The sequence below is a fragment of the Lepisosteus platostomus genome, chromosome 2 (assembly GCF_059453375.1).
Source record: "Lepisosteus platostomus isolate fLepPlt1 chromosome 2, fLepPlt1.hap1, whole genome shotgun sequence".
In the NCBI taxonomy this organism is placed as follows: Eukaryota; Metazoa; Chordata; class Actinopteri; order Semionotiformes; family Lepisosteidae; genus Lepisosteus; species Lepisosteus platostomus.
The window spans coordinates 2,936,276-2,962,104 of NC_142612.1; the positions used below are offsets into that span (position 1 = coordinate 2,936,276).

Here is a 25,829-nt window from a genome sequence, read left to right on the forward strand (position 1 = left end):
GAGATTTCACATGTTTACCGTCTACACTCATTGTGGTTTTGCATGTTACCATGTTACTTGGTCTGGTGGTTTGTAGTGCACACCTCAATGCCAGTCCTTCCCAATCCTGAATTTGTAAAAGCAGCATTGCAGGTCCCCTTTCACCGGCCCCGGAAACGAACGAAGAGGCCATGGAGTGCTGGCTCCAGAGCACCGGTAGTTAGCAGAGAAGTCACCACGTGTACACCAGACTGTGGTTTGCATTATTTATTCCCCCTTCAGAGGTGTTTCACAATCTATTTGCAGGAACAGCACCAGCGCAATCAATACCGAAAGTTTGGCGCTTTATTTCTGTCAGTGATTGTACAGCACTTTCATGACTGCTGTACCAGAGCAGCAATTCCCATCATCCAGGTGGGGCTGCACACTGGGGGTGGTGGAGGGGATCCCCAGTACCTGTAAAGCGCTTTGAGTTGAGTGTCCAGAAACTGCTATATAAATGTCAGTAAGTATTATTATTATTATTATTATTATTATTATTATTATTATTAAGTTCCATATGTGAAACTACCTCCTGTTTAAATCTAGAAAATCATCCCCAAAGCACAGTCTGATTGAAAGAAGGGCAAGTGCATCTTGCGGTAAACATACACCAGGGCAAGTGCAGAAATACGCCGGCAGGCATGTCGTCCAGCGGCTCCCGTGATGGCGTGGGGGGCGGGCCGGCTGGGCCGGGTCAGGCCCTGTTCAGGACCGGCCGCAGGGGGGAGCGGCGCTCCAGGGGCTCGAGGCGCAGCAGCCGGCGCGTGACGGACTCCCAGCCGCGGCCCAGCTCCAGCCGGCTGCAGGCGCAGGGGTGCCGCCGCTCCGCCGCGCGGGCCCACGCCACCGCTCGGCTCACGTCGCCCCAGCGCGCCGGCCTGCGGTGGGGGGGAGATGCACAGCATGACTACCGAGAGGCAAGCGTTCGCGACGCACAGAGACGCAACTCTACAAACCGAATGTCTGCCTGGCTGGAAAGACAGAGCGAGGGTTATTGGCAAGTCTCTCCTCCTCTCTGCGCGTTAAAGGGACAGGTGGGGGAGGTGTACAATTAACACAAGTACAGGTAAGACCAGCAAACACGAGCCTCTCTCTGCAGCGATGGGAGGAGTATGGGTAACAGGTGCACGCTGGGAGAGGGCTCGTTGGGGTGACATGCCTGAAGAGGCGCCACGATCATCTTTGTCGAGAACCCCTTGGGAGAACTGGGCCGATCTCCGTCCGCCGAACGGGCTTAATCCACCAGCGCTCCTTGTTCCCAGAGGAACGTTTTAGAAGTTGGGGGAAGAGGGGGACAGCCTTTCTCAGCGTTAAACTCTATTAAAAATCTTGCATGACGGGATGCTCTATAATCGCAGTTACCATCTTGAGCGAGCACAGCTGTAGGTCCAATTCTGGGACACGAATTTAATCAGTCTATTGGGGCAGAAGTACTGGGGGCTGTCTTTCGCTCTTGGGGATCTCGATCCGAAAGGGAAGCTCGGTCGTGTCAAAAACAAAAAGCAGAGACTAAAACTCAACAGACCTGGGCTGCTTCGTGTCCTCGAGTTGAAAGAGGGAGGTGAGCTGCATTCCTTCGGTTTGTCCCGTAAAACGAAGGAGTTGGAGAACTAGCAGGGTGGCCAGCAGCTGCAGGATTTCCTCTCGAGCCTTCAAGCCTTGAAACGGAAAAGTCCTAATTGTGCCAACAATCCAACAGCAAAAAAAACCCCACCGCCAACAAGCGGTCAGGAGAAATCGAAAGCTGCTTACCGCTCCAGGACATGCCATGAGAAGGAGGCTTTGTGTAGTTCTGACACAAATACTGCACAGTGACATTCAATAAGGACTTCAGTAAAAAAGGCACCGCCTTAAGAATGCCCCATGTGAAATCCACGCTCGTTTATTTAATCAGTCTAAAGACTAGACTGGAGATGATGGCTTCCCAACAGCAGGAAGGTGTACTGAAGCAGCATGATGCTGGTGCCGCTGAACTAGTGTCTCTGGTGTGTGTGGTACTGGTATATTACAGCAAGGTGTGTCTGGCTCATGCGGTTTATTTATTGCACACAACAGGAAATTGCATGAGGAGCCAGGAAACAATTTCCAGGACTGCGTTTGTGTGTCTGGCAGTTAGTGTGCTGGTGTTGTATTTGTGCCCCACGAGCCACAGAAACGTTAAAGTTCGCCAGTACAGCATACCAGCAGATTTCCACAGTACTATGAGGTCACCGGAAATCACAGTGATTAATAAACTGATCACACCCGAAGAAGGCTCCACGGCCGAAACGTGTTTTCTTTCTTCTCTTTTCAGCAGGGAATAAACCTCTTACTTGGTTCTTTGCAGCCTACGCATGCTGACGCAGCTACCCACCTTAATAAACTGATGACAGGGTGGCATTTGGTTGAGTTGAACGATTCCTTGTGCTCTGAGATTCTGCATTTTGATATTAATTACCTAGAGACAGGATGCCCTTTTCCTTCAGGAATATGTTGGCAAGGAAGTCGAGATCTACACCCAGTAGAGAGCCCAGTTCTGCAGTGCACGGCCAGTACCCATCCTAAACAAGGCATTATAAACATATGAGTTACACGTCACAGACACCAAGCAGCAGACCAGTACTCACTTACTGCGCAACAGGAACATTCACGCCGACACACCAGGCATGAAGGACTGTAAAATGGGCACAGTATGTGAGATCTTCTCCCTAATTAATTGCCCTAATTAAACAGGTAAAGGGGCCCTTACCTTGTGCTGCAGTGCAAACAGCTGGTTCCAGGATAACACACAGCTCTGGCTCCGCAAAGATCCAGATGGCAGCTCCTCCCTGGTCTCGCGGCTGGAATCCAATCACAAATCACAGGTCTAGCACAGGTCATGAAAGCCGGGTTCCAAGGCCGGACGTGGCCCTTCATCCAGGTCTGCACACAAGACACTGAAGCAGCTTCAAAACCCTGACCTCACACGCACCCTGACAGCGGGGCAGACACATCTGGGCAAAAGGGCAAAAGCTCAATGCTGATGGGAATAAGGCCGCCATCATCAGAATCGTACACCGATAGCGATGGCTCCAGAAAAGCTGGTAAGAAAATACACGCCCTGGTTTGCATCAGCCAAGCTAGTGCTTTTATCACTACCTACAGGGGGTTCAATACAAGGAGCAGTGTGCTTGAAATGGCTTGCAGAGAAAACATAACCGCGTGGGCAGCGGCAAACGTGACTAGACATCACAAGTGATCAGAATAGAAGATGGAAAAAAAAGGTGTAACTACCAGACTACCGCCCCTGCGCTTGGTTTTCGTTTTCCGCGTTCTTCCATCTCCTGCTGGGCGTGGGCTGCGAATCCCACCTCTTGTAGGCGGAGACGTGCTGAAGGTACAGCGGCCTTCTGTTTGACGCGTCGAGCCGAGATGCCCGCCCCTCCTCCCAAAGCCCACGACGCCCCTTCAGCCGGTCTGGGCGACTCTGCAGCAGTCATCAGGTCAGGCGAACATGGTGGGGACAGGGAAGGGGGCAGGGGAACACCTTCGTGGCTGAATAATGCATCCTGGGAGATCAAGCGTGAAGGCGCTGGGTCCTGTAATGGACCCAGGTGTGGGGCTGAATCCACAGTTACTGGTGAATGAGTTGGGAAAGACCTGAGAGCAACGGCATCCCCGCTTCTCCTGTCCTTGTCCGACGCTCTTGAGAAGGTCCTGAAGCCGCCCCCGGCCTGGTATGAATCTGGGAGATCCAGCTGGGGCTGGGGAGAGGGGAAGGAATGAAGTGTGCCCCAATCTGGCAGGACGCTGCCCAGCGCACCCAGGACAGGGACCGGCGTGTCCCCATAATTCTCTCCAGAGAGCACGAGGGAAGCCTCTCCAATCCCCAGTGGCTGACATGACAGCGTCTCTGCTGTCTGTACTTCTCTTGTCCCGAAGAGGCCCGTGGGTGCTGCTCCTGTGCCGAAGAGGCCCGTGGGTGCTGGTCTTGTCCCGAAGAGGCCTGTGTTTGCTGCTCCTGTGCCAAAGAAGCCATTTGGTGCTGCCCCTGCGCCGAAGGGGCCCGTGGGTGCTGCTCCTGCGCCGAAGGGGCCCCTGGGTGCTGCTCCTGCGCCGAAGAGGCCCGTGGGTGCTGCCCCTGCGCCGAAGGGGCCCGTGGGTGCTGCTCCTGCGCCGAGGAGGCCCGTGGGTGCTGCTCCTGCGCCGAGGAGGCCCGTGGGTGCTGCTCCTGCGCCGAGGAGGCCCGTGGGTGCTGCTCCTGCGCCGAGGAGGCCCGTGGGTGCTGCTCCTGCGCCGAAGAGGCCCGTGGGTGCTGCTCCTGCGCCGAAGAGGCCCGTGGGTGCTGCTCCTGCGCCGAAGAGGCCCGTGGGTGCTGCTCCTGTGCGGAAGAGGCCCGTGGGTGCTGCTCCTGTGCGGAAGAGGCCCGTGGGTGCTGCTCCTGCGCCAAAGGGGCCCGTGGGTGCTGCTCCTGCGCCAAAGGGGCCCGTGGGTGCTGCTCCTGCGCCGAAGAGGCCCGTGGGTGCTGCTCCTGCGCCGAAGAGGCCCGTGGGTGCTGCTCCTGCGCCGAAGGGGCCCGTGGGTGCTGCTCCTGCGCCGAAGGGGCCCGTGGGTGCTGCTCCTGCGCCGAAGAGGCCCGTGGGTGCTACTCCTGCGTCGAAGGGGCCCCTGGGTGCTGCTCCTGCGCCGAAGGGGCCCCTGGGTGCTGGTCCTGCGCCGAGGAAGCCCCTGGGTGCTGGTCTTGAGCCGAGGAAGCCCCTGGGTGCTGGTCTTGCGCCGAGGAGGCCCCTGGGTGCTGCTCCTGCGCCGAAGAGGCCCGTGGGTGCTGCTCCTGCGCCGAAGGGGCCCGTGGGTGCTGCTCCTGCGCCGAAGGGGCCCGTGGGTGCTGCTCCTGCGCCGAAGGGGCCCGTGGGTGCTGCTCCTGCGCCGAAGGGGCCTGTGGGTGCTGCAGGGGGGTGGAAGCTTGAAGCAGAAAAGAGGAAGCCCGCTGTAGAGCACTGCGGCGCAGCGACAGGCGGGGAAGGAGACTGGGCCATGGAGGTCACACACGAAAATGTAGGTTTTATATAGGGAACGTTCAGCTGGGCTTCACTCTGCTCAAACAGAGGCATGTGCAGAAATGTATATTCGGCACATTCATAATGCTAAAACAAATAAAATAAAGGGCGTTACACATACAGAAAGATTTATTAAAAAAAAAACATCACATCAAACTTTTTAAACATAAAAATGTAAACACCTTGCTACTACTGCAAGTCTCTGCATTGTTCATTTTCAGCAGAGAGAAATATTTCCTTATTTTTATTTTTAAAAGTTCAAATTCCAGCTGTCAATGCACGTCATACTTTTGCTCACATAAAGGTACAGTCCTCTGTTCTTGTACTTTCTGAAAACATTATAATATATTGTTCACTTCCTAGTGAAGTTATCTTGTGTTTTCTCATTTAACATTATATAATGTGGAAAAGCTTTAAAATGTAGGAAATACAGTATAAACACTTTTTCTGTTTTGAGGAAGGTGGCATCTGACTGGAGAAACCATGACAGAGAAGGTAGTTTGTCACTCACAGATTCAGACAAAGAATGAGACTGAAGCACATGGTCTTCTCTGTCCATCTCTTCTTCGTCTTCCTCCTCATTTTCCTAAAAACAAAGTGTCACATGCATGTAAGTCATTTGTACAAAAGGACTGTTCCACACGAAACTACATACAGTGTGTGAGATATCACTGTAACTCCGATATGTCTCCGCACAGTTATTATTTACCAAACATGACTTGCAGCAAAGTCAAGATCTTCATCCTGTCTGTAGCTTGGAGAAACATTTTGCAAGTGGCAATCGTTTATCTTGTGCTTTTGTTCACATACTGCACTGTAGCTTCAGAAATACACACCTAAAACTAACCTCACAAGATGTTCTGTGTGCTTGTTATCCCACACTGACGGTATTCATTTTTATCAAAAGCTGTCTTGTATTTTTTCATATGAAAACTCCATAAAATTTAGGAACCACAAATGCTTACACTGTTCTGAAGCAGCACCAACAACAGACAAATTAATGACGTATTCATCAAATAATCACCAGTAATCTAAGAGAAGTGGAAAACATCACTTCAGTGAACTGGGTATTAAATGCCAACCATTTGTTTGAATGACCTTTTTTATGTTTTCTAAATGTAATCCTTCTATGTTTAAGAGATGACCTGTTTTAGATAATGGTAAGTGTAATAAATGAGGACTACAGCTGAACGTGATTCAGGAGATTAGCGTGTGCGCACATGTGACAACACTAAGGGATGTCACCGTGGCAAAGCGGTGAGCGTTGCTGCCTCTCAGCGCTTGGGCTTCGGGTTCAATCCTGGCCCAGACGTGCTGTCTGTGTGGAGTCTGCATGTTCCGCGCGCCTCCGCATGGGTTTTTGCTGGGAGCCCCAGTTTCCTCCCCCAGTCCCGCAGTGAAAAGTTCTCATATGGATTGAGTTAAAAAGACGCACTGTACTTTCTATCCTCTGCTCTTTTTGTTGATAAACACAAAAAAATGTTCTGTTCTGTTAATGAGAGGACAAATGTCAGATGCACAAGATACCAGGGGTATAATATTGGTAGGTTAAATGGCCAAAGGTACAGGAAATAAAAAACACTTGCTCCATTTGAGGAAGGTGGCATCTGACTGGAGAAACCATTACAGAGAAGGTAGTTTGTCACTCACAGATTCAGACAAAGAATGAGACTGAAGCACATGGTCTTCTCTGTCCATCTCTTCTTCATCTTCCTCCTCATATTCCTAAAAACAAACAAAGTGTGTCACACGCATGGAAGTCATTTGTACAAAAGGACTGTTCCACATGAAACTACATACAGTGTGTGAGATATCACTGTAACTCCGATATGTCTCCACACAGTTATTATTTACCAAACATGACTTGCAGCAAAGTCAAGATCTTCATCCTGTCTGTAGCTCAGAGAAACATTTTGCAAGTGGCAATCGTTTATCTTGTGCTTTTGTTCACATACTGCACTGTAGCTTCAGAAATACACACCTAAAACTAACCTCACAAGATGTTCTGTGTGCTTGTTATCCCACACTGACGGTATTCATTTTTTTCAAAAGCTGTCTTGTATTTTTTCATATGAAAACTCCATAAAATTTAGGAACCACAAATGCTTACGCTGTTCTGAAGCAGCACCAACAACAGACAAATTAATGACGTATTCATCAAATAATCACCAGTAATCTAAGAGAAGTGAAAACACCACTGCAGTGAACTGGGTATTAAATGCCAATCATTTATTTGAATGACCTTTTTGTGTTTTCATACAGTATGTAATCCTTATACATTTAAATAGGGACCTTTTTTTAGAAAACAGCAGTTGTGATAAACTGGAACTGCAGATGTACACAATCCAGGAGATTTGCACGTGTGGACATCTGAAAAAGGTAGTGAATGTCAGTGGTGAGCATCACTGCAATGGGTTCAATTCCTTTATTTTAAAGTACTGCACACTATAAAATAACCTTCATGTTCATGAACGAAAGCAGCCTGGAAGGGGGACGCAGGGAAGACACACACAATCGCACCAGGGCCAATTCTACCAGCAGCCAATAAGCCTACCGGTACTGTACGTCTTTGGACTGTGGGAGGAATCCCTCGTGAGCACAGGGAGAACATGCAAACTCCACGCAGACAGCACCCCAGGTGGGGGAATTAAACCGGACCGGGGCCCCAGCGCTACGAGGCAGCAATGCCCACCACTCTGTCACCCTGCCACTGTCCCCCACCACCAACAATATGTTTTCCATGTCTTTCTGATCCTTACAGCTTGAGAAGCTCCTGTGGAAGGCACAGAATACACCTGATCACATTGCAGAGATCCTGCGATACAAAGGTTGTATCGATACAAAGGAGTGTGCTCAGCTAACAGAGAGAGGCACAGGCTTCAGCGACAATACTAACCTTCCATCATCCAGGTGGGGCTGCACACTGGTGGGGGTGGAGGGGATCCCCATGACCTGTAAAGCGCTGTGAGTGGAGTGTCCAGAGTCTGCACTCGCTGTATTTGTATGACATGAATTATAAGGTCGTTAACTAACGGTTACCTGGTTAGAACCCTGGTTTCGACTCTCCCACTCCAAGTAAGGCAGACAGTCCACATCTTCCATTGCAATCAGCTCCTCTATGTCTGTAGAACCAAATTCTTGCTTTTCTTCATCCTGAAATACGAAGACAAACCAATCTCAGAACTCGCTGGAGGTGTACGTGTCCACCAGCCCAGAATTATGGAACACATACTGTAGGCATACGAACACATGTTGAGGAAAGTTACTTGTAAACAGTAATCCATTACTGTCAAATGTGACTCGTGTAAGGGATTTCTCTTCAAACTAACAAGAAGTCTGAGGGCATTAACTGTCAACAGGTATTGTACTACAGTACACTACACACATACTACAGGAATCACTGAAAGTTTTTTAAATGAGTTTCCCCAAACGTCTCATTAATCTCACGCCTGATACGTGTATCTTGTAATTGTAATGGATTTTTTTTTTTAAACTGTCTTTCCCCAACGCTGCACATGAGAAAGCCACAGCCCTTTGTCCTGGTCCCCGTGTCTCGACGGGCGTTAGAACATGTGAACATGTGAGCAAACAAAACCAGAAATACAGATTGAACAAATCAGCTTTTAAGGTGACCGGAGGACCTGTAAGGGAAATGTTTCAGCACCGTAGTACACTCCTGGCTTCTGTATTGACTGCAGCGCCTCCTTCTTAAGTGACTGCAGAAGGGAGAGAATAAGCCAGTTGTCACCCTGGAGTTTAGATGCCCTTCGGTCCATTGGGTACCCACCCTTTCTTCAATGGCGACGAAGCTGGTGAACTGCGTCACGACTGAGTACTCTTTGCTCAGGCCAATGATGTACGATTTTAACTCTGCTTTCCTCGCCTGGAAGAAAAAAAAAAACAGTGGGATGACAAAACTTATTTACCACCGAGTGGAATAAGATGGAAACTTAAAAAGCGGATATTATGCTAATACCCCCACCCCCAAAAACGTTCTTGTTTATGGTATATCAGTTTGAAACTGGCCACCTCTTAACCTTCATCATAGAAAACAATGTTATACCAGCAATTAAAAACTGATGATATTTATATACCATATTTCATCCCTGGAGACAAACTACGCCCACTTTGTCCATCACTGAAGCACAGAATGCTCCCATTATACACCAGTAGTCCCCCGACAGCGCCGATCAGGTGCAGAACGTGCTTGAACGATGTCACTAGGGGGGGAAATGTAGGGAGGCGAAGTTGTTCGCAAAGCCGAAGCAGAATTCAGCCCAGACATTGCGGTTAACACCCCTACACTCAAGAATCGTGCCGAGGGATATTTTTTGAGCTGTCAAGTCAGGGACTAGGCTTCATCCGAAGAGTGGCACCTTCTACAATGCCATGTCCGGTGTCATCACCCTGAGGCACTGGTGAGGGACTTCTGGGCCAGAGGGAAGAGTGTCACCTCCTGGTCGGCCAACACCGCCTTCAGCAGCAGCTGGCTTCTGGGAGAGGTCTCACACGCCGGGACTGACCTGGCCCGGTCGTGCCTCATTTTTGGGATGTGAGGGGCTCAGACTACGACCTGTTCGTGATGCCATTAGGTCCCACCCAGAATCTGCTGTGCTGAAAGCACACGTGTCCACCTCACGATTCCCCGTGTGCTTCCACCTGCTCCTGCGTGAGTAAGCAGCTCAGTGCTCATGGCTCCTGGCGCTGCAGACTCCCGAGGAGAGCAGCACTGCTGTCCGCTGTTGGCTCAACATCAGCCCAGCGGAGAGCAGCCCACCGCCCAGCAGCCGCGGCTCGGGTTCTGCCCGGACTCGCCTCGTGCTCCGATTCTTCCGCGTGGAGGCTCCCCTCTTCGTAGTCTCTGATGACCGCTCTCGCCGCGAGTGTGTGCAGCAGCTGCAGAGCGACAACACAGGAGCCACACATCACACATCACGGAACCAGAGAAACCCGGGCCGGCGACGTCAAGGTGTCCACACGCCACATCCGTGCTCCTCGTCTTACCGTGCCTTTGGTCTTCTGGAGCTCTGTGGTGGCGACCGTGGTCTCGATCTCCCGATCGCTCACCTTGCCCGTCAGAGTGGCCTTGAAGGCAAACAAAACGATCGCTCATTCTCCAGCCAGGGGAAACACGTACATGGTCTAGAGAGATGTCTTAGAGCGACTATAGTCCTCTCAGTCCTAAACAATACTGATGAGTTATCAGAGGGCAGTCATTGTTGTTCCACTGCAAGCGTCCTTGGTCTGAACGGCCGACGTGACTTAACACTAACAACAGTCTCAAATGATATAATTCCCTTTTGGATGGTTGGAATAAATACAAGATCAGGACCAGGCCAGCTTGTCCTCTGGCACTTCAGTACACTGTAACCTTTCCCACATAGTATCTGCATGAAGAAACCTGACCGGAGAGCGCACCGAAGTCCCGTACGAGCGCCGAGCAGGAGCCCCGCTTACCCTTGTGCAGTGCGGCACGAACCCGTAGACGAGGAGGCGGCAGTCGCTGAAGAGAGAGAGCAGCTGCGCGGGGGCCTGGACAGGAGGGGGTGCTCTGGAGCGGAACTGCTGCCACTTCACCGACACCGAGCTGCAGCCCGGAGAGGCCATGCGCTTCACCTGGGCCGTCACCTGGCAAGGTTACAGCACAGCGAGTCTCTCCACAGGTGCGCCGCAGAGGAGCGCCCTGCCCAGCACGCCGCCGCCGTTCCCGTACTGCGACAGCCCTTTCCAGGAGGTGATGGCCATAGAGCGGCCCGTTGAGGGCGCCAGAGAGACAGCTAAGTAGACTGCTCTTTTTATGTAAATGAATAAATAGTTCCTTACATGTAAACAGCGCTTTACAGGTAACGGGGATCCCCTCCACCACCACCAGTGTGCAGCCCCACCTGGACGATGCACGAGTATACTCCCCACACACCAGCTCTCAGCGGAGAGGAGGACAGAGTAATGAAGCCAATTCATAGATGGGGATTATTAGGAGGCCACGACTGGTAAAGGCCAGGGGCAGATTTGGCCTGGACGCTGGGGTAACACCCCTACTCTTTTCGAGAAACACCCTGGGATTTTTAATAACCAAGGAGAGTCAGAACCTCGGTTTAATGTCTCATCTGAATGAAAGTATGGCGCCTTTTTTTTTACAGTTTAGTGTCCCCATCACTATGTTGGGGCATTAGGGTTCTAATTGAATCCAAGTTTAATGAATTAAAATCTTCATTTCACTCATCTGGCAGACGCTTTCACCCAGAGCGCCCTACATTAGCAGGGGAGCTGCGTTTGACCGCGGCACGTCCTAGAAGTACCTGTACCTCGCTCAAGAGCGCTGCAGAGGTTCTGAGCCCACAGCCCTAAGGGCCTCCCACACTGCTGCTACAGATCACGTGATTCACGGAGCCGAACAGTGCTGCCTGACTGGAACAATCACATGTGCTCATGGGGGTTGACTACAGAGAAACGGCGTGTCTTTGGCTCTCTGGGTGCAAGCAGGCCTGGGAAGGGAATGAAGGTAGCTGCATGGTGCTGGAAAGCTGGTACAGTATATTTTGGGGTGTACAGCCGTTTAGCTGCCCCAGCCTGCAGGCTGGGTACTGCCTCCGTGTGTGCTGAGAGCTCCAAGGGAATGGGGTTTTCATTTGCTCCCTACAAGGCTGGGGCTGGATCCCACCGACGAGGCAGGTATTTCTCCGACATCTCAAGTGTGGCAGCCGAAATGGAAAAGCGCAAGTCTAAAAAAAATGCAAGGCTATCAATAGACCGAGCTGGCCCCCCGCGTCCCTCTCCACGCGGCCTCACCTTCTCCTGCCAGGTGTGCTTGGTCTTTGCGTCGAAGAACTCGTGGGCTCCGCCTCCGGCCCGAGCCAGGGATCTCAGCATGTGCCTGTTGGCTGCGGACCTGACGAAAGCGACAGAGGGCGTTGGAAATCAGCACTGCTCAAGGCGAATGGCTGCACTAGAGCAAGCAGAGCACGAGGCAGGATGGCAACTGCGCGGAAGTGAGAAAAGGGAGGCACTTCTTCGCACAGGGGGGTAAGGGAATATGGAAGAAGCTACCCAGGCATGTTGTTGAAGCTGATAGCCTGGCTTCTTTCAAGAAACGGCTGGATGAGATTCTTGGATCCATCAGTGATGTCAATCAGTTGCCCTGCCCTCATTTGTAACTGTCAACCTTGTCATATTTGTCCCGGCTGCTGCCCGGGGGGGGTGGGGTTTGAGCTAGCATTGTCGTGGCAGCCGGCCTCTGCCCAGCCCACCTGCCACTCAGCAGCAGTTGCCATGGGCACCAATTAACAAGAGACCTGGGTCACCTGGAGGCCATGAACATCTCGCCGCTCCAGGTGATACAGGGATATCGGAGAACCTTGGACTCTGATCACAGCTCTGATACAGAGTTTGGTCTTTGAGTACTTAAGACTATTCCCCTTGTGTTTTAGATTGTCCCAGACTTGACTCTTGCTTGTTCCCTCAACCACAATTCCGGGGTCTCCCCCTTGATTCCCGTGTATGACCCGGACCACTTAATCTTCTGCAACGCTACAACCTCTTGCCTGCTTTGGATTTCCTCTTTCTGATATTCCTTCAGTGCCTTCGCTGGTCTCTACCTCAGCACCATGCCTGCGGCTCTGCAACCACTACCTGCCTGTGATCTTGGCTTTGAACCCCAGTCCGGTTGCCCCTCTGCACTGCGGACTCTCTGTCAACGCACTGCCCACAGTCCCCTGGGGCTTATCTGTCTCTCGCCCAGAGACTCCTGCTCCTGCTCATCTGCTGCACTGTGTGAAACATTGTGTACATAGTGTGGAAGTGTCGTCTATTCTATCGTACATGTCCCGAGAGACCAGCGCAAGCATGGATCCCAATGCACATGCACATATCTCAAAATAAACTTCTCTCTCTCTCTCTCCACGAGGTCAGTCAAAGAGAAGGACGAGACTGAAGCCGAAAGTGGCACACATGTCCGCAGGTCCTGCCTGAGGCCTGCCCACAGCAGGCCACAGCAGGCCACAGCAGCCACAGCGAGGTGAACCAACTCGTTTCCTGCCCCCTGACCCCAAACACCACACAGGCACAGGTGATGATGCCGTCCTTCCGGCAGGACCCTCGTGACGAGCCACCGATATCCGGGAGGATAGCGCGGGGCTCTGATCCCTGCACCCTGTCCTTACCCGACGCCACACGTGAAGACTCTGGTGTGCGGGACATTCTCCCTGGCCAGCTGCAGGGTGAGCCCCTCGTTCTGCACGTGTCCGTCGGAAATCAGGAGGAGGTTCCTGACGCCTCGGGAGGGAGCCAGGAGGCTGAAAGTGCGTAGCGGCCTCCAGAGCTCAGTGCCGCCCCCCGCTGGTGGAGCGGTCTGTGCGAACAGGAAGATGAGCAGCAATTCATTTCAGAGAAAGCGAAATAAGATACTAAACAACGGAATTAAGCCCAGGTTACATCTCAATCAGGCCAGAGCATGATATAAGAGACATCCTTTCTGTCAGTGTTAACGCCCAAAACCAGTTGCTGTGCACAGAAATTATAATAGAGAGACAAGGACTTTCAAAGGTCTCAAGAAAAGATCATGAAATATATCTAAATCCCTGTTTGAGTTGATTGGTCCTCTGAAGTCTGGAACCTTTTTTTCATTAAAACACTGTTCTGTGGTTTCTGCTCATCTAAACACTTGGCAGTCCTCACTTGTCTGTTAGAAAAGCTGCCCAGGTTTTACAGGAATGGGATACAAAGGGAAACACCAGACACATAACACTTACTATGTCGTGTGACAAAATGACAAATTCACCAAAAAACAGGATTAACTACTTACTGTAGATAAAGAACATCAGTGGCCATTTAGGATGAATATCAAAGAATATATTCATAAATAAAATCAGTGCTCCATTTCCATCATTTTTTTTCTTGCCGAAGAATAATTTCAAGTTGCGGAATCCAGCATCACCTGAATTCTACAACATTTCAGAATGACTTTGTATTGCGTGTACAGGTATAGTTCAAATATAACATATTTTTGTTTCTTCAGATTTTTTCTTACATTGGGATTAAAAGCCGATCGTATCGTTCAGTACTTACCATAATAAACTTCTTGGCAGCTTCAAAGGAAGATTTACAGTCCTGGGAGCAGAGGAACAATTCCTTATAGTCTGAAACACACAAGAGAAATGAGCACAGTCATCAAATTTAAAGAACTTTTCTGGCAGTACCAATGAATCACTGGGTTGCCAAAGCAGTAGCAATCAGGAAAAAAAAAAAAACTTTTACAGACACTGGCAATTTAAATATATTTTTCTTATGTTTTCATTAGAAATGTTTTTTTTATAATGGCCCTGGTGTGAGTGTGTTTGTGTCTGTGTGTGCCTTGCAATGAACTGGCATCACACCCAGGGTTTAATCCTGCCTGGCATGCATTGCTTGCCAGGATACGTTGTATCCCTATAGTTAGAAAATGGATGGACGGATGTTTTTGTTCTACTTATTATTGCTTTGGCAACACTCGCTCAATCAAGCCAATAAAAGCTCTTTGAATTTGAAAGGGAGATCTGTACCAGGTTTAACATCATGTCAATTATCTCCTTAATCACATTATTTGTGATAACTGTTTGTACTTCATTTTACTTTTCTATTAGTGGGGTCTGAAGCGACATCAAGTCTAATGTTGGTTAGGTGCTTCCCACTAAAAAGGTATAAAATCAATTAGCTTATGAATGACTAAGCTAATTTTGTTTTCGAGTAGGGCCACAAGAATTTTAATTTCTAGGAGTGTCCCAGCCTTTTTTTTCCCCACAGCTGTCTGACCCACCTGTACCAAAGAAGAGCACGTTAACTTTGCAGCTCAGGGCTTTCAGCACCAGCAGAGCAATTTTCCTGGCGTCCTGTAGTGCCGAACCCCTCATGGAATTGGAAGAGTCCAGGACAATAACAACCTCGCCGGCGCCCACCTCACTGCTGGATTCGAACTCGGGATAAAACACCAGCATGCACGCCTAAGGATCAACATCAACCAGACAGACGCCATGAAGCACAGACAGTGTGTGGAGTACCACGAAGGTAGGCACCTTCGTGATCTTCCTGGAACAGCAACTCCACACGCAGGTGCTCTCCAGACAGGTGAGGTTCAGTGGAGGTGGCAGGAACGAGACTCGAAGGCTCTTAATAAATGCGCTAGAAGTGGTACAATGGAACAAGAGCCAGGCACTGCAACAGGAGCAGGAGGAGGATTGACGATGCAAAATGAAAACCAGACTTCAGAGCACGTGGGGAGCAAACAAGGATACCTGTGGCACCTGTGGCATTGCCAGCTCACCTGGCTGTCTTTCTCCGGGTGATTCTCCACCCACATTCGGGGCAGGTGCATCTCAGCCAAGGTGATGGACAGAAGGAAGCCATCGGCCCCCAGAGAGCTGCCTCCCTCTGTGCTGATCACAGCCTTGCACTGCGTTTTCTGAAATGCACCAAACAGACCTAATGAGCAGGGATGCGGTATGGAGCCAGATTAAAAAATTCAAAGCTTAAAAACACAATAAAGAAACGAAAAAAAAAACACGCATAACACAGGCACATTTGTTCCACTCGCTGAAAATGCAAAAGGCATTTCTGGACAAAGAAGCAATCCACAAACCCTATTTTATCAGTGGATTAAGACTGGAAAACAGTATGCTTGTTCAGCTCCTCGTGTACAGTACAGTATGTACTGAAAGTCCTTTACTGTAACGGTATACTGTACTGTCCACCACAAGCCATAGAAGTGTGCTGGGAGGTTTCACACTGACAAGAACACTACAGAACACATGGCCAATACCTTGATTTCGATCTGGTGTGTTACAGAGCGGATGTCTGTGATCTCGTAGGGCATTTCAACTGACATGTCCAGGGCAAAACACCTGCAGATTACAAACAGCCCTGTAGTTTTCAGTTGGATTTTAAAATGAGGCCTTCTGAAAAAAGATTTAGTTTGTCCGATTCAGCAGGTAATGTAGCAACAAACAGCAACAAAGAGCACAGGCATGCCCAAAATAAAAACATTACCATTGTCCAGGGTGATATTGCATTCAGGATGTAATTTACAGTAAACTGACGAAAGTATTCAGATCCCTTAACAGATTTCATACTTTCTACACCACACACTCAAAGCAAAAAACAAAAAGAATAATAAATAGATCATTAATATAAAAGAAAATTGGAAAAGTCATGAATTCAAATGCTTTGCTGTAGAATACCAAATTAATTTGGGTGCATAAAAAACCTTTACATGTCACACATATTAGCTGAGTATGGTGAAGTCGGTAGATCTGGCCATCGATCCCCACTGAAGCAGCCAGGCAAGGAGGAAACTGGTGAGGGCCGCCACCATGTGGCCGATTGCGATACTGAAAGTTACCTAGTTCTGTTTCTCACCAGCAGAGGCTGGGAAGCCTGTCAACACTGATGGGAACATACAGATGGAGCAAAGACCCAACAAACCTCAGAGAATAATCTGCTGCAGTCCTAAAACTGAGGCAAAAATTCACCTTTCGACAGGACAGTGATCCAAAGCAAAAGGCCAAAGTTACACTGGACCAGCTTAAGAATGAGAAAGTGAATGTTCTTGAGTGACACAGTCAATATACTGACTTGAATCTTGTTTACGGTTTGTGGAAAGACTTAAAAACTACTGCCCATCAGCAATCCCCAGGCAACTTGAGAAAGCTTGAGCATGCCTGCCAGAAAGACTGTGCAAACATTTTACCAAGGCAGTGTGCAAAGTCAGTAGAGACTTACCCAAAAAGACTTTGACTGATGCCAAAGATGCTTCCACCAAATATGTAGGTCATTGACATGAATATTTATGCAATAAACATATTGCATATTTTTCTTTACTTTTTTTCTAACATTCAATGCAATTTTATTCACTTTAGAGGCCATCAGTTTGAACGTTCAAGTTCTGAGTCAAATATTCCATTTTAAAAAGGTGTACTCATCGTTTTGTAATTTCACAAATGGGAGACCACAGGAAGGGGCTGCAATCTTCTGCAAGGTACTGTGCAGTACAAAAAAACAATCCCTTTCAATAGCTCGTAACTCACCTCTTGCTCTCTACCTCATTCACAGCAACCTTGCCCACTGTGTCCTGGAGAGCAGGGAAAGAGCGGTCATTCATGATCTCATTGTTTGTGAGGGGCGTGCAAAAGATCACAGGTATGGTGCGATGTCACACGTCGTTAACAAGCGACTACTCTAAATTTCCTGAAGTGTCCATCCGCTCAACACCTATCAGTACAAGTGATTTAACAAATATACTGCAAAGGAACAAGTAATAGGTTTATTCCATGCTGAAAAAAAGAAGAAAGAGAACACAACGTTTCGGCCGTGGAGCCTTCTTCAGGTGTGAACATGTTAATTCAGGTGTGACACCTGAAGAAGTCTCCACAGCCGAAACGTTGTGTTCTCTTTCTTCTTTTTTTCAGCAGGGAATAAACCTATTACTTGTTCCTTTGCAGCCTACGCATGCTGACGCAGCTACCCACCTGAACCAACAAATATACTTCTTTCTTGAGAAACAGGAAAGGTGACTAGACGCAAAACAGAGAACGTGCCGATAGCTATTTATCTTGCAAAATAAACTGGAACAGTTTAGCTGTAATGTCATACAGAAAGATCGCAAATATGCTTAATCTATCCAAGCCGCTTTCAAGTGGAAATCTTTTTGACACTAATATAGGCTACACAGCTGAGCTTGTCTTTTATCATCCGACAGAAATTTTAAAAACAACTTAATGTGCTTGTCAAACGGAACTTGTATTATTTGATTGATGTTGCGGGCCCTGTGATGCATTCCTGAACGGCCAAACCGGGCTCGTACCTGGGTCCTTTGGGTGAGGGCGTGGCTCTGTTGCCACGGCGCCACGCTGCCCGGCAGGCGGAAGGTGATGTGGCCGTGACTGACGGTGAGCTCTGCCACGTAGGTGATTTTGATCAGCACCGTGGACTCCGGAGGGAGGTTGCCAACACTTATAGTGAACACATCCTAAAATATCCAGGAACATTGGAAGACGCTCAGGCCCTCAGCCCTTAAGGCACCATGACGTTTCCCTCACTGTCCTAAGATATGACGTTCTCTATGTCCCCAAGCACTAACATAAACAATGCCAAAGCAGATGAAATCCTGAGAGAGTTTTATACTAATATTAGCAGAACTTAAGAGTTCGCTTGCTACACGCAGACTAGAGCAAACCTATACGTTTTGGGGGGGGAAAGCACACTCCAAAGATCAAGAATCGGCCCAGACAAAATGAAACAGCTCCATTTTAAAACCCAAGCATCAAGAGGGAATGACAGAGTTAACAGAAGGCGAGACACACAGATAAACGCGCTGACAGACCAGACAGATCGGCGGAGGAGCAGGCAGATAAACATGCAAGGCCTACAGGCGCCTCCTGGTCCATGAGGTAAGCTCCGTGCCCCTTCTCAATGGCCTCTCTGTATTCTCTCCGAGCTTGCTCCTTTTCTTTCACCTGGGGGGGGGAAGTGTAAAACACTGGGGTTTTAACACAGAAGACGGCAAGGTCCAGAGACGGTGATGCTCCGTGCCATCGGCCGATACTCCACGTGGAGCTCAGTTTCAGGAAACTCTACCCCAGCGATGGCACGATTATGACTTGCAAGATTTATGTGTAATAGCACTAAATCATATTTCATTCCCATAGCTAAACACCTGCTCAGTTTGCACAAGTAATGATTGATCGTTTACTTTATTTTCATCATGTATCTGTTTCACTACTTACCCTATGGAGTGTCCAGAAAAGCGATATACAAGCGTAAGGAATTATTATGATTAATTATTACCTCTCCCACCACGTGCTTCCCGTTAATGAAGGCCTCAAACCCACAAACCGCTGCCGACTCATCCAGGGGAAACACGTACTTGGCCTCTATGGGAACAGCGCTGTGGTTGGTGTAGGTCTGAAAAACCACGACCTGCAAGACAAGCCGGAGACGGGCGGCCACATGTCAGCACGCAGGTGGGCGACGCGAGTCCTGGGCCGTCAAACTGGGGCCCCCGAGCTGTTGGCGCCCCCCCTACCTGCGCTAGGAGGTCCATCACTTTGCCCTTGACGTGCACGCGCTGCAGGAGGAGGGGCCGGCCAGCGCTGTCCTGCAGACCGGCGGTCACCTCCCGCAGCGGGTCCCTGTACTCCCCGGGGCCGTCTGCTTCGCGCTCAGACACTGCGGACAACACGAAGTCTTAAAGCAGAGCCCGGCCCAGACCCAGACCCACACAGCTGCATCCAGCGCAGAAACCACCTCAATGACAGTTATGAATGTCCTTAGCTGAGTGTTTTCTAAAGCCTGTCTAACAGGACTATTAATACTCCAATTTTACAGTTTTAAAAAAAGGTGTCCATCTGTGAAATCCTCTCTTCAAAACTATGATGGAGAGAGTAAAGTGCTAAAAGTGAATCCATTCCTCTATCTATTTTTTCTAATGGCCTAATCTAATAGAGGTTCGTAGGGGAGCTGAGGCCTGACTCAGCAAGCAACAGGCACACAGCAAGATACACCTTGGACACGATGCCAGTCTGCCTCAATACACACACTGACGCACACACCTGCACCAGGGCCAGTTAACCTACCAGTGTGCCTCTGGACTGTGAGAGGAAACCAGAGCACCCAGAGGAGAGGTACCCCATGCAGATACTAGCACCCCAGGAATTGAACCCAGGGCCCCAGTGCTGCGAGGCAACAACGATAACCACTGCGCCACCGTGCTGCTCAAGATGATCTGCAGCCTACATACGTGTCAAGTGTGAAAGTTGTCAAGTTTGCCAGGCAGAGGAGTACTGTTAGTGAAGAAAGTTGTCTCGTGATTTGCAGATGATGTCAGAGAGGAAAGCTCCGCTGTGTTCTGTTTTCCCCCAGCTGCACAGGTAGCTCACCTGTGTCGAAGGTCAGAGGCTGCTCCAGCTGCTCCAGCTGCTGAGCGGAAACATCAACAGAGGGCTCAAACTCCTTGACCTGGTCATCGCACGCCGAGAACTGGACGACGTACTTCAGCTGGACCTGGTTCGTATCGTACACCACATACTCATCATCCTGAAATACACCGACAAACAAACTTTCTATCGCACAGAAATCAAAATGTAGACATAGCAGCTTCCTCATTACACAATCTCTCGTAGACTACGTCTAAGTGTGTTCAAATCATGAGGGAATTACAAAAAGGCCAAAACAGACGGCGGCGGTTCTGTGGCTCGGTCTGTTTCGAGAGCCGACGTGCAGGAGTTAGGGAGTGTGTGGAAGAGGGGCGGACACAGCACCTCGAAGTCGGAAGGGCCACGCGGGGTCCGCCTGACTCCGTGCACGCTGTGGTAGCCCTCGGGTGCCGACACCAGCCTGAAGTCCCTCTTCACCAGCTCCTTGCACTGACCCAGAGCCACGTCGCACACCGCCAGGACACGCGTGCCATCAGCGGCGCTGGGCTTCGAGTACTTCATACTGGTGCTGCGTACCGGGGGCAAGCAAGAACACGGAGACCAGCCTGACGTGGAGTATTAGTCACTCTGCAGTGGTGTATTAATGGAGTATTAATGACACTGCAGTGGTGTACCAATGGAGTATTAATGACATGCAGTAGTGTATTAATGGAGTATTAATGACACCGCAGTGGTGTATTAATGGAGTATTAATGACACCGCAGTGGTGTATTAATGGAGTATTAATGACACCGAAGTGGTGTATTAATGGAGTATTAATGACACCGAAGTGGTGTATTAATGGAGTATTAATGACACTGCAGTGGCGTATTAATGAATTATAAATGACACTGCAGTGCCATATAAATGGAGTATTAATGACACTGCAGTAGTGTACTAATGGAGTATTAATGGATTATTATGACACTGCAGTGGTGTATTAACGGAGTAATAATGACACTGCAGTGGTGTACTAATGGTGTATTAATGACACTGCAGTGGTGTATTAATGGTCTCTCTACAACACTGGAAACACAGCTGTAGAAAATGGTACTACAGCGTGATTGATTCATAATTAAACTATGATTCAAGAGAGAGGTAAATCGGCAGTCTCCAGTGCTAACTCCCGCGGCACACTGTGGCGTTCCTCCACCCAGGGATGTGCGAGTGAGGAACGTGGAGCACCGTCAGGTAACGAGCCAGCAGGGAGGAGGACTACTGGGCCTCAGGACATGTAGAAGGAAGGTGGAGGTGGAGTCCAAGCCTGGGTTGTACACCTGCCCAAGGCACTTCAATCACACTGCCTCAGTCACTTGCCCAGCTGCATATCTAGCTGTATGGCCAAAATGCTGGACGTGCTTTGGATAACAACAGTACGTGAGGCGTGAAGCTGTCATGCTTTATTAGGGCCACACGGCAACGAGGGACTCTGCTAACCTGACCGCGTCACTGAAGTAAATGCCACTGCCCAGGGTCCCATCATCGGTCCTCTCAATCCCATGTTGCTCCACACCCGTCTTCGGCAGCAGCAGGCCCCTGCGACATCAAGAGCCACGCACAGTTAGTCACAGAGCGCTGAGGCAGGAAGCAGCCGAGCGTCCTGAAACCCACTTCCGTTCCTGAGCTCTCTTACGGCTGAGGCGTCGCCCCCATCCATCCCTGATCGATAAATCGCATGCTGTACTCCCCCTTATAGGAAAAACAAGCCACACCATGCCACAATTCAAGGTGGAGGTGGAGTCAAATCCTGGGTTGTACACCTGCCCAAGGCACTTCAATCACACTGCCTCAGTCAATTGCCCAGCTACATATCTAGCTGTATGGCCAAAATGCTGGACGTGCTTTGGAAAACAACAGTACAAGAAGCTGTCATGCTTTAGTAGGGCTTTACTGCATTACTGCACCACACACATGCTTTCCTGGGTTTCAGGATGCTCTTTGTTCCCCTAATGCTTTTCGTTCCCATCTTGTGGCACACCTGGGCTCTTTAGACAAATGGAAAAAAAAAACTAAAGCAGGAGAGAGAGATCTTAAGAGCACTCAGCTATAACTATTCTGAAGGCGTTACCTCCCTCTGCACCAAAGTAATTACACGTCTGCAGTCGTAACAGATTGGATTCTTTTCTAATTCCGATATTTAAGACATGAAACAAGGAACAGGAAAGGCAAGGAAGCGTCGCGCAGTGAAGAGGCGCAGTGTCACCTGGACAGGATGCCCACGAAGCTGCCGGGCGCGGAGGCGTGGAGCAGCGGGCGCACGTTCCCCAGCTGTCTCCGGAAGCTCTGCAGCTCCGCCGCCCTGCAGACGCGCAGCGCCTTCTTGATCTGCACTGGCCTGGAACTGAAACACAGCCCCCTGTGTCAAACTGGCCTCCAGCGCGCTCGGGTCCAGGCAGGAACAAAAGCTCATCTATTCACATGGCAGGGTTAAAAACACTTCAAACGGCCATTTAAAATAAGGCATGCATTTAACATTCAGATATACTCAGAACTGAGGTACTGAATACATCTGAGTATTGTGGCAGCGAGGAGCCCACCCTGGAAGTATAAGGCACAAGGCAAGACAGGACCCGACACCTGTCCATGACGGGGCTACAGAGAATGGGCCAATTTGGAACCAAACTCTGCTGGAATTGGGAGGAAACCAGAGCACTCAGGATGGATGAACACGGGGGACAGGTGCACACTCCACACAGACTATCCCCAGCCTGGAATCAGACTCGGGACCCAAAAAGCTGTGAGGCAAGAGCTCTGACCCCCGAACGAACCATCATGGTGCCCGTACTGTACTCAAAGCTCAATTACATCTCCCACTGCTGCACAGGTCATCTCAGTAAAATGATTTGCATCGAAGTAGGAGCTCTTTTTTTTTTTTTTAAAGCTGCTCTGTAGTTAATCGATTTGAACCCTGCTCCACGTGGCAAGCTCATCCTTGCGGTGGACGTGGTTTCTCCGCCCCCACAGACCCGTTACCCTGTGCAGGCAGAGCCGCAGGTACCTGTCGTGGAGCAGCTTCTCCACGGCTGTGAACTCGGCACTGCCAGGGTGCACCTGCTCCATGCTGCACCGCAAGGCTCGGTATTTGGCCAGAGAGGAGGGCGTGGAGCTCCAGAGCGTGGCCTCACTCACACTGACGATGTCCCTGATGAGCTAACGGGGAGCACGAGACACAAGGCACTCAAAGGCATGCTTTTCTCAGTTTTAACAAAGAGATGTACCTTTTAGAAAAGCGTGATTACAATAAGTTACTCGTAATATCTGGACAATATGTTTTAGTATCCAATTCTTACAATCTTCCATTTGGTGTGTGCTCTAAAGCCACAGTATATGTGTTTGAGTTTAGCGATGATTAAATAACCCCTAAGGCTGTGGCCTGGTATGTGTTTCCTACATGCCGTTGCATCATCCAGGTGGGGCTGCACACTGGTGGTGGTGGAGGGGATCCCCATTACTTGTAAAGCGCTTTGAGTGGAATGTCCAGAAAAGGCGCTATATAAGTGTAAGCAATTATTATTATTATTATTATTATTATTATTATTATTATTATTATTACATGTAAATGGGAGATTTTGGTGAAATATCGTTAATTAATAATACAAGAAGCGGGGCCCAGCTCGTCTTGCCTGGCAGAGGTCTCTTTTCTGAGAGAGGATCTTGGCCGTGGGGGTGGGGCGGGCAGGGTCCTTGTGGGGCAGGGCTCTGTAGAACTCGGCCATGAGGGCAGCCAGCTCGCTGTGACCGGCCCCAGCGCTCAGAGCCTTGTGCACCTGCAGCAGGGCGCCCTCAGCTCTGCTGACCTGCAGCGGACAAACAAGAGAGACACGTCAAGACGGCCGCTCTCCCCGGGCCGGGCGCGGCGTCCCCGGCAGCGTGTGAACCCAGGTGCGAGGCAGAGCTGGCAGGCAGGCAGGCAGGCAGACGTCAACCGCAGAGGGGCAGATCGAGGGCACAAGCCAAGCCGTAGTGGGAAAACAAAAGAGAGTTCGCAGCCGGTCGAGACGAGAAGGCATGGGTGGGGGGGGGGGAATCCGGAAGCGTATCCAGGGCACTAGCTCAGATCCAGACCGGGAAAAGCCCAGCCGAGCGCAGGGGGAAATCCAGAGCCAAAGTCGGAAACACAAACGAGGGCCGAAGCTAGGAAGCGATGAAGAAAATGGGGGAAACGGTCAGACCAGAAGAAGGGCTGAGCGAGGATGAACTGTGAGATCCTGTGGGAATAGGTACTCATTAACAGTGGACAGGCAGGACTGACTTCCTGCTACTTTGCCTTGTCATGGTAATTGATTGATTGGCAGGCGGAGCAGCAGAAGCACCGGTTGCCGTAGTTACTCGGAAGCACCTTCCTGTAGTCGGTCATGAATGGGAATGACACAGCGCAGTTTGGACGCCGAGACGCCCATCAAGCAGGCACCTAAAACCCCAAGTGAGGAAGAACAGCCAATTGCTGTAGTTTTCATGATGCAGTCAGAGCCCGATGGCCAGACATCCTTCATTTGAAATAACAGCACAGCAATCCCTTGCTACACACAGATTTATCTGATGCAGCTATGAATTTCCACACAAAATGCCATTTAACCTCGCGCGACCCCCCAGTCTAGAGCGTCCGCCAGCTCGACAAGCACGTGTGAGCTGCGCTGCCTGCCGACTCGAGCCACGCCTGCCATTTCTCTCTCGTTCACCGTGTCTAAAACGATCTATACAGCCTTATTCCCAAATTATATTGTTTTGCTTCCCTTTAACTGTTATTTATTGTTTTCCTTATTTATCACAGGCGGAAAAGAACGTTTGAGAGGTTTTAATAGGTTGAATCGCGACTTCGGTTCGCCGAACCCCAGTTTTCCCATGAGGCCCTGGGACATGCGGAATTTCTTGTGTCCTGGTAAACTCATTAGTCTCTGCCGGCTTTCTACAGTGTACTGGCCGCTGACTCATCTCGGCGAGCAGATTCCTTCCGAACGAGGGAGACGGCACGACGGGCATCACCGAGACTTGCTCACATCCCCAGGGCTGATGGCAGAGACGGGGGTGGCAAGCACGTCGCCAAGGCAGCCCAGGGCCTCCGTCCAGAGCAGCTCCACAAACTCCCCCACCTCCCGGGGGATGGTGCTGCTGTTCAGACTCTCCTCCAGGAGCAGCTGTCGGGAGAAAATGCCAGAGTCAAGGAGGAGCTCCCCTCTCTCTCGCGCCACACCCTCTTGCCCCACAATGCCCCGCGGATCCCCACGACGGGCAAGGAAGCCACAGAGACCGAGCAACGCAAGTGTCCTCTGTCCGGCCACGAGGCGTCTGCGGACTGGATTCATGCAAGGATTCACCGTGAACCGGTGATGCAAAAACTCTCGCAAGATCGGGTTATTAGGCAGTCTGGCTGCTGTTATGCTTTTCACTGTAAAAAGGACAAAGCACTTCTAACTCCAAATTGCAATTTAATCGTACGAATCGCGTCATTTAACAATATTTTCCTGAGCTTCTCGTGCCTTAGACATCAACCACTCGCTCTGACCTCCTGGAGTTTCTCCGAGCCCAGAAAGCGAGCTTCCCCAATGGGATCCTGGAGCTCCCTGAAGCCCCGAGCTGTCAGCTCCCTCGTCACCAGCTCGTAGGCCTGCAGGGCAGCTTCTGACGTGGCAGTGAATATCAGGTCTCCTCTGGTCTTCAGGACCTGCCGAGAGATCAAGGGAGTGAACAGGAGCTGGCAGTACCTTTGTAAAGACCATACCCCTGACACCTTTAAAAGGAACCATTTAAAAATAAAACCTTTGAAAGCTGCAAACAGTTCAAATGTTAAGGCAACGACAAACTGGTGTAGGAGCAGAGGCCTACGGTACCCTTTAATATTGCTGAACAGCAGAGA

The 25,829-nt window shown here is 50.0% G+C and overlaps 1 protein-coding gene across 2 annotated transcripts in view; it reads right to left on the reverse strand.

The window, feature by feature from the left end:
• Positions 1-231: 231 nt before the first annotated feature.
• The window catches only part of LOC148675698 (protein mono-ADP-ribosyltransferase PARP4-like), a 29,676-nt gene continuing 4,078 nt past the window's right edge, over positions 232-25,829 (reverse strand). Inside the window, exons 6-36 of one of the 2 annotated variants that reach the window (XM_088645516.1) lie at positions 25,479-25,637; positions 24,973-25,110; positions 23,599-23,772; positions 22,974-23,125; positions 22,179-22,316; positions 21,413-21,511; positions 20,321-20,504; positions 19,940-20,096; positions 19,087-19,229; positions 18,849-18,980; positions 18,431-18,517; positions 17,866-18,030; positions 17,090-17,133; positions 15,826-15,907; positions 15,331-15,468; positions 14,827-15,010; positions 14,100-14,170; positions 13,196-13,383; positions 11,826-11,925; positions 10,494-10,664; positions 10,041-10,121; positions 9,852-9,932; positions 8,824-8,919; positions 8,076-8,189; positions 6,687-6,761; positions 5,548-5,622; positions 3,274-5,123; positions 2,750-2,840; positions 2,459-2,561; positions 1,547-1,679; positions 232-899 (exon numbers count right to left, since the gene is read on the reverse strand). In XM_088645516.1, the coding sequence (XP_088501642.1) occupies positions 716-899; positions 1,547-1,679; positions 2,459-2,561; positions 2,750-2,840; positions 3,274-5,123; positions 5,548-5,622; positions 6,687-6,761; positions 8,076-8,189; positions 8,824-8,919; positions 9,852-9,932; positions 10,041-10,121; positions 10,494-10,664; positions 11,826-11,925; positions 13,196-13,383; positions 14,100-14,170; positions 14,827-15,010; positions 15,331-15,468; positions 15,826-15,907; positions 17,090-17,133; positions 17,866-18,030; positions 18,431-18,517; positions 18,849-18,980; positions 19,087-19,229; positions 19,940-20,096; positions 20,321-20,504; positions 21,413-21,511; positions 22,179-22,316; positions 22,974-23,125; positions 23,599-23,772; positions 24,973-25,110; positions 25,479-25,637 (5,589 nt within the window). In that variant the 3' untranslated portion in view covers positions 232-715. Of the gene's footprint in view, positions 900-1,546; positions 1,680-2,374; positions 2,562-2,749; positions 2,841-3,273; positions 5,124-5,547; positions 5,623-6,686; positions 6,762-8,075; positions 8,190-8,823; positions 8,920-9,851; positions 9,933-10,040; positions 10,122-10,493; positions 10,665-11,825; positions 11,926-13,195; positions 13,384-14,099; positions 14,171-14,826; positions 15,011-15,330; positions 15,469-15,825; positions 15,908-17,089; positions 17,134-17,865; positions 18,031-18,430; positions 18,518-18,848; positions 18,981-19,086; positions 19,230-19,939; positions 20,097-20,320; positions 20,505-21,412; positions 21,512-22,178; positions 22,317-22,973; positions 23,126-23,598; positions 23,773-24,972; positions 25,111-25,478; positions 25,638-25,829 lie in introns of those variants that run through there. The other variant, XR_015941219.1, reaches the window with a different exon arrangement.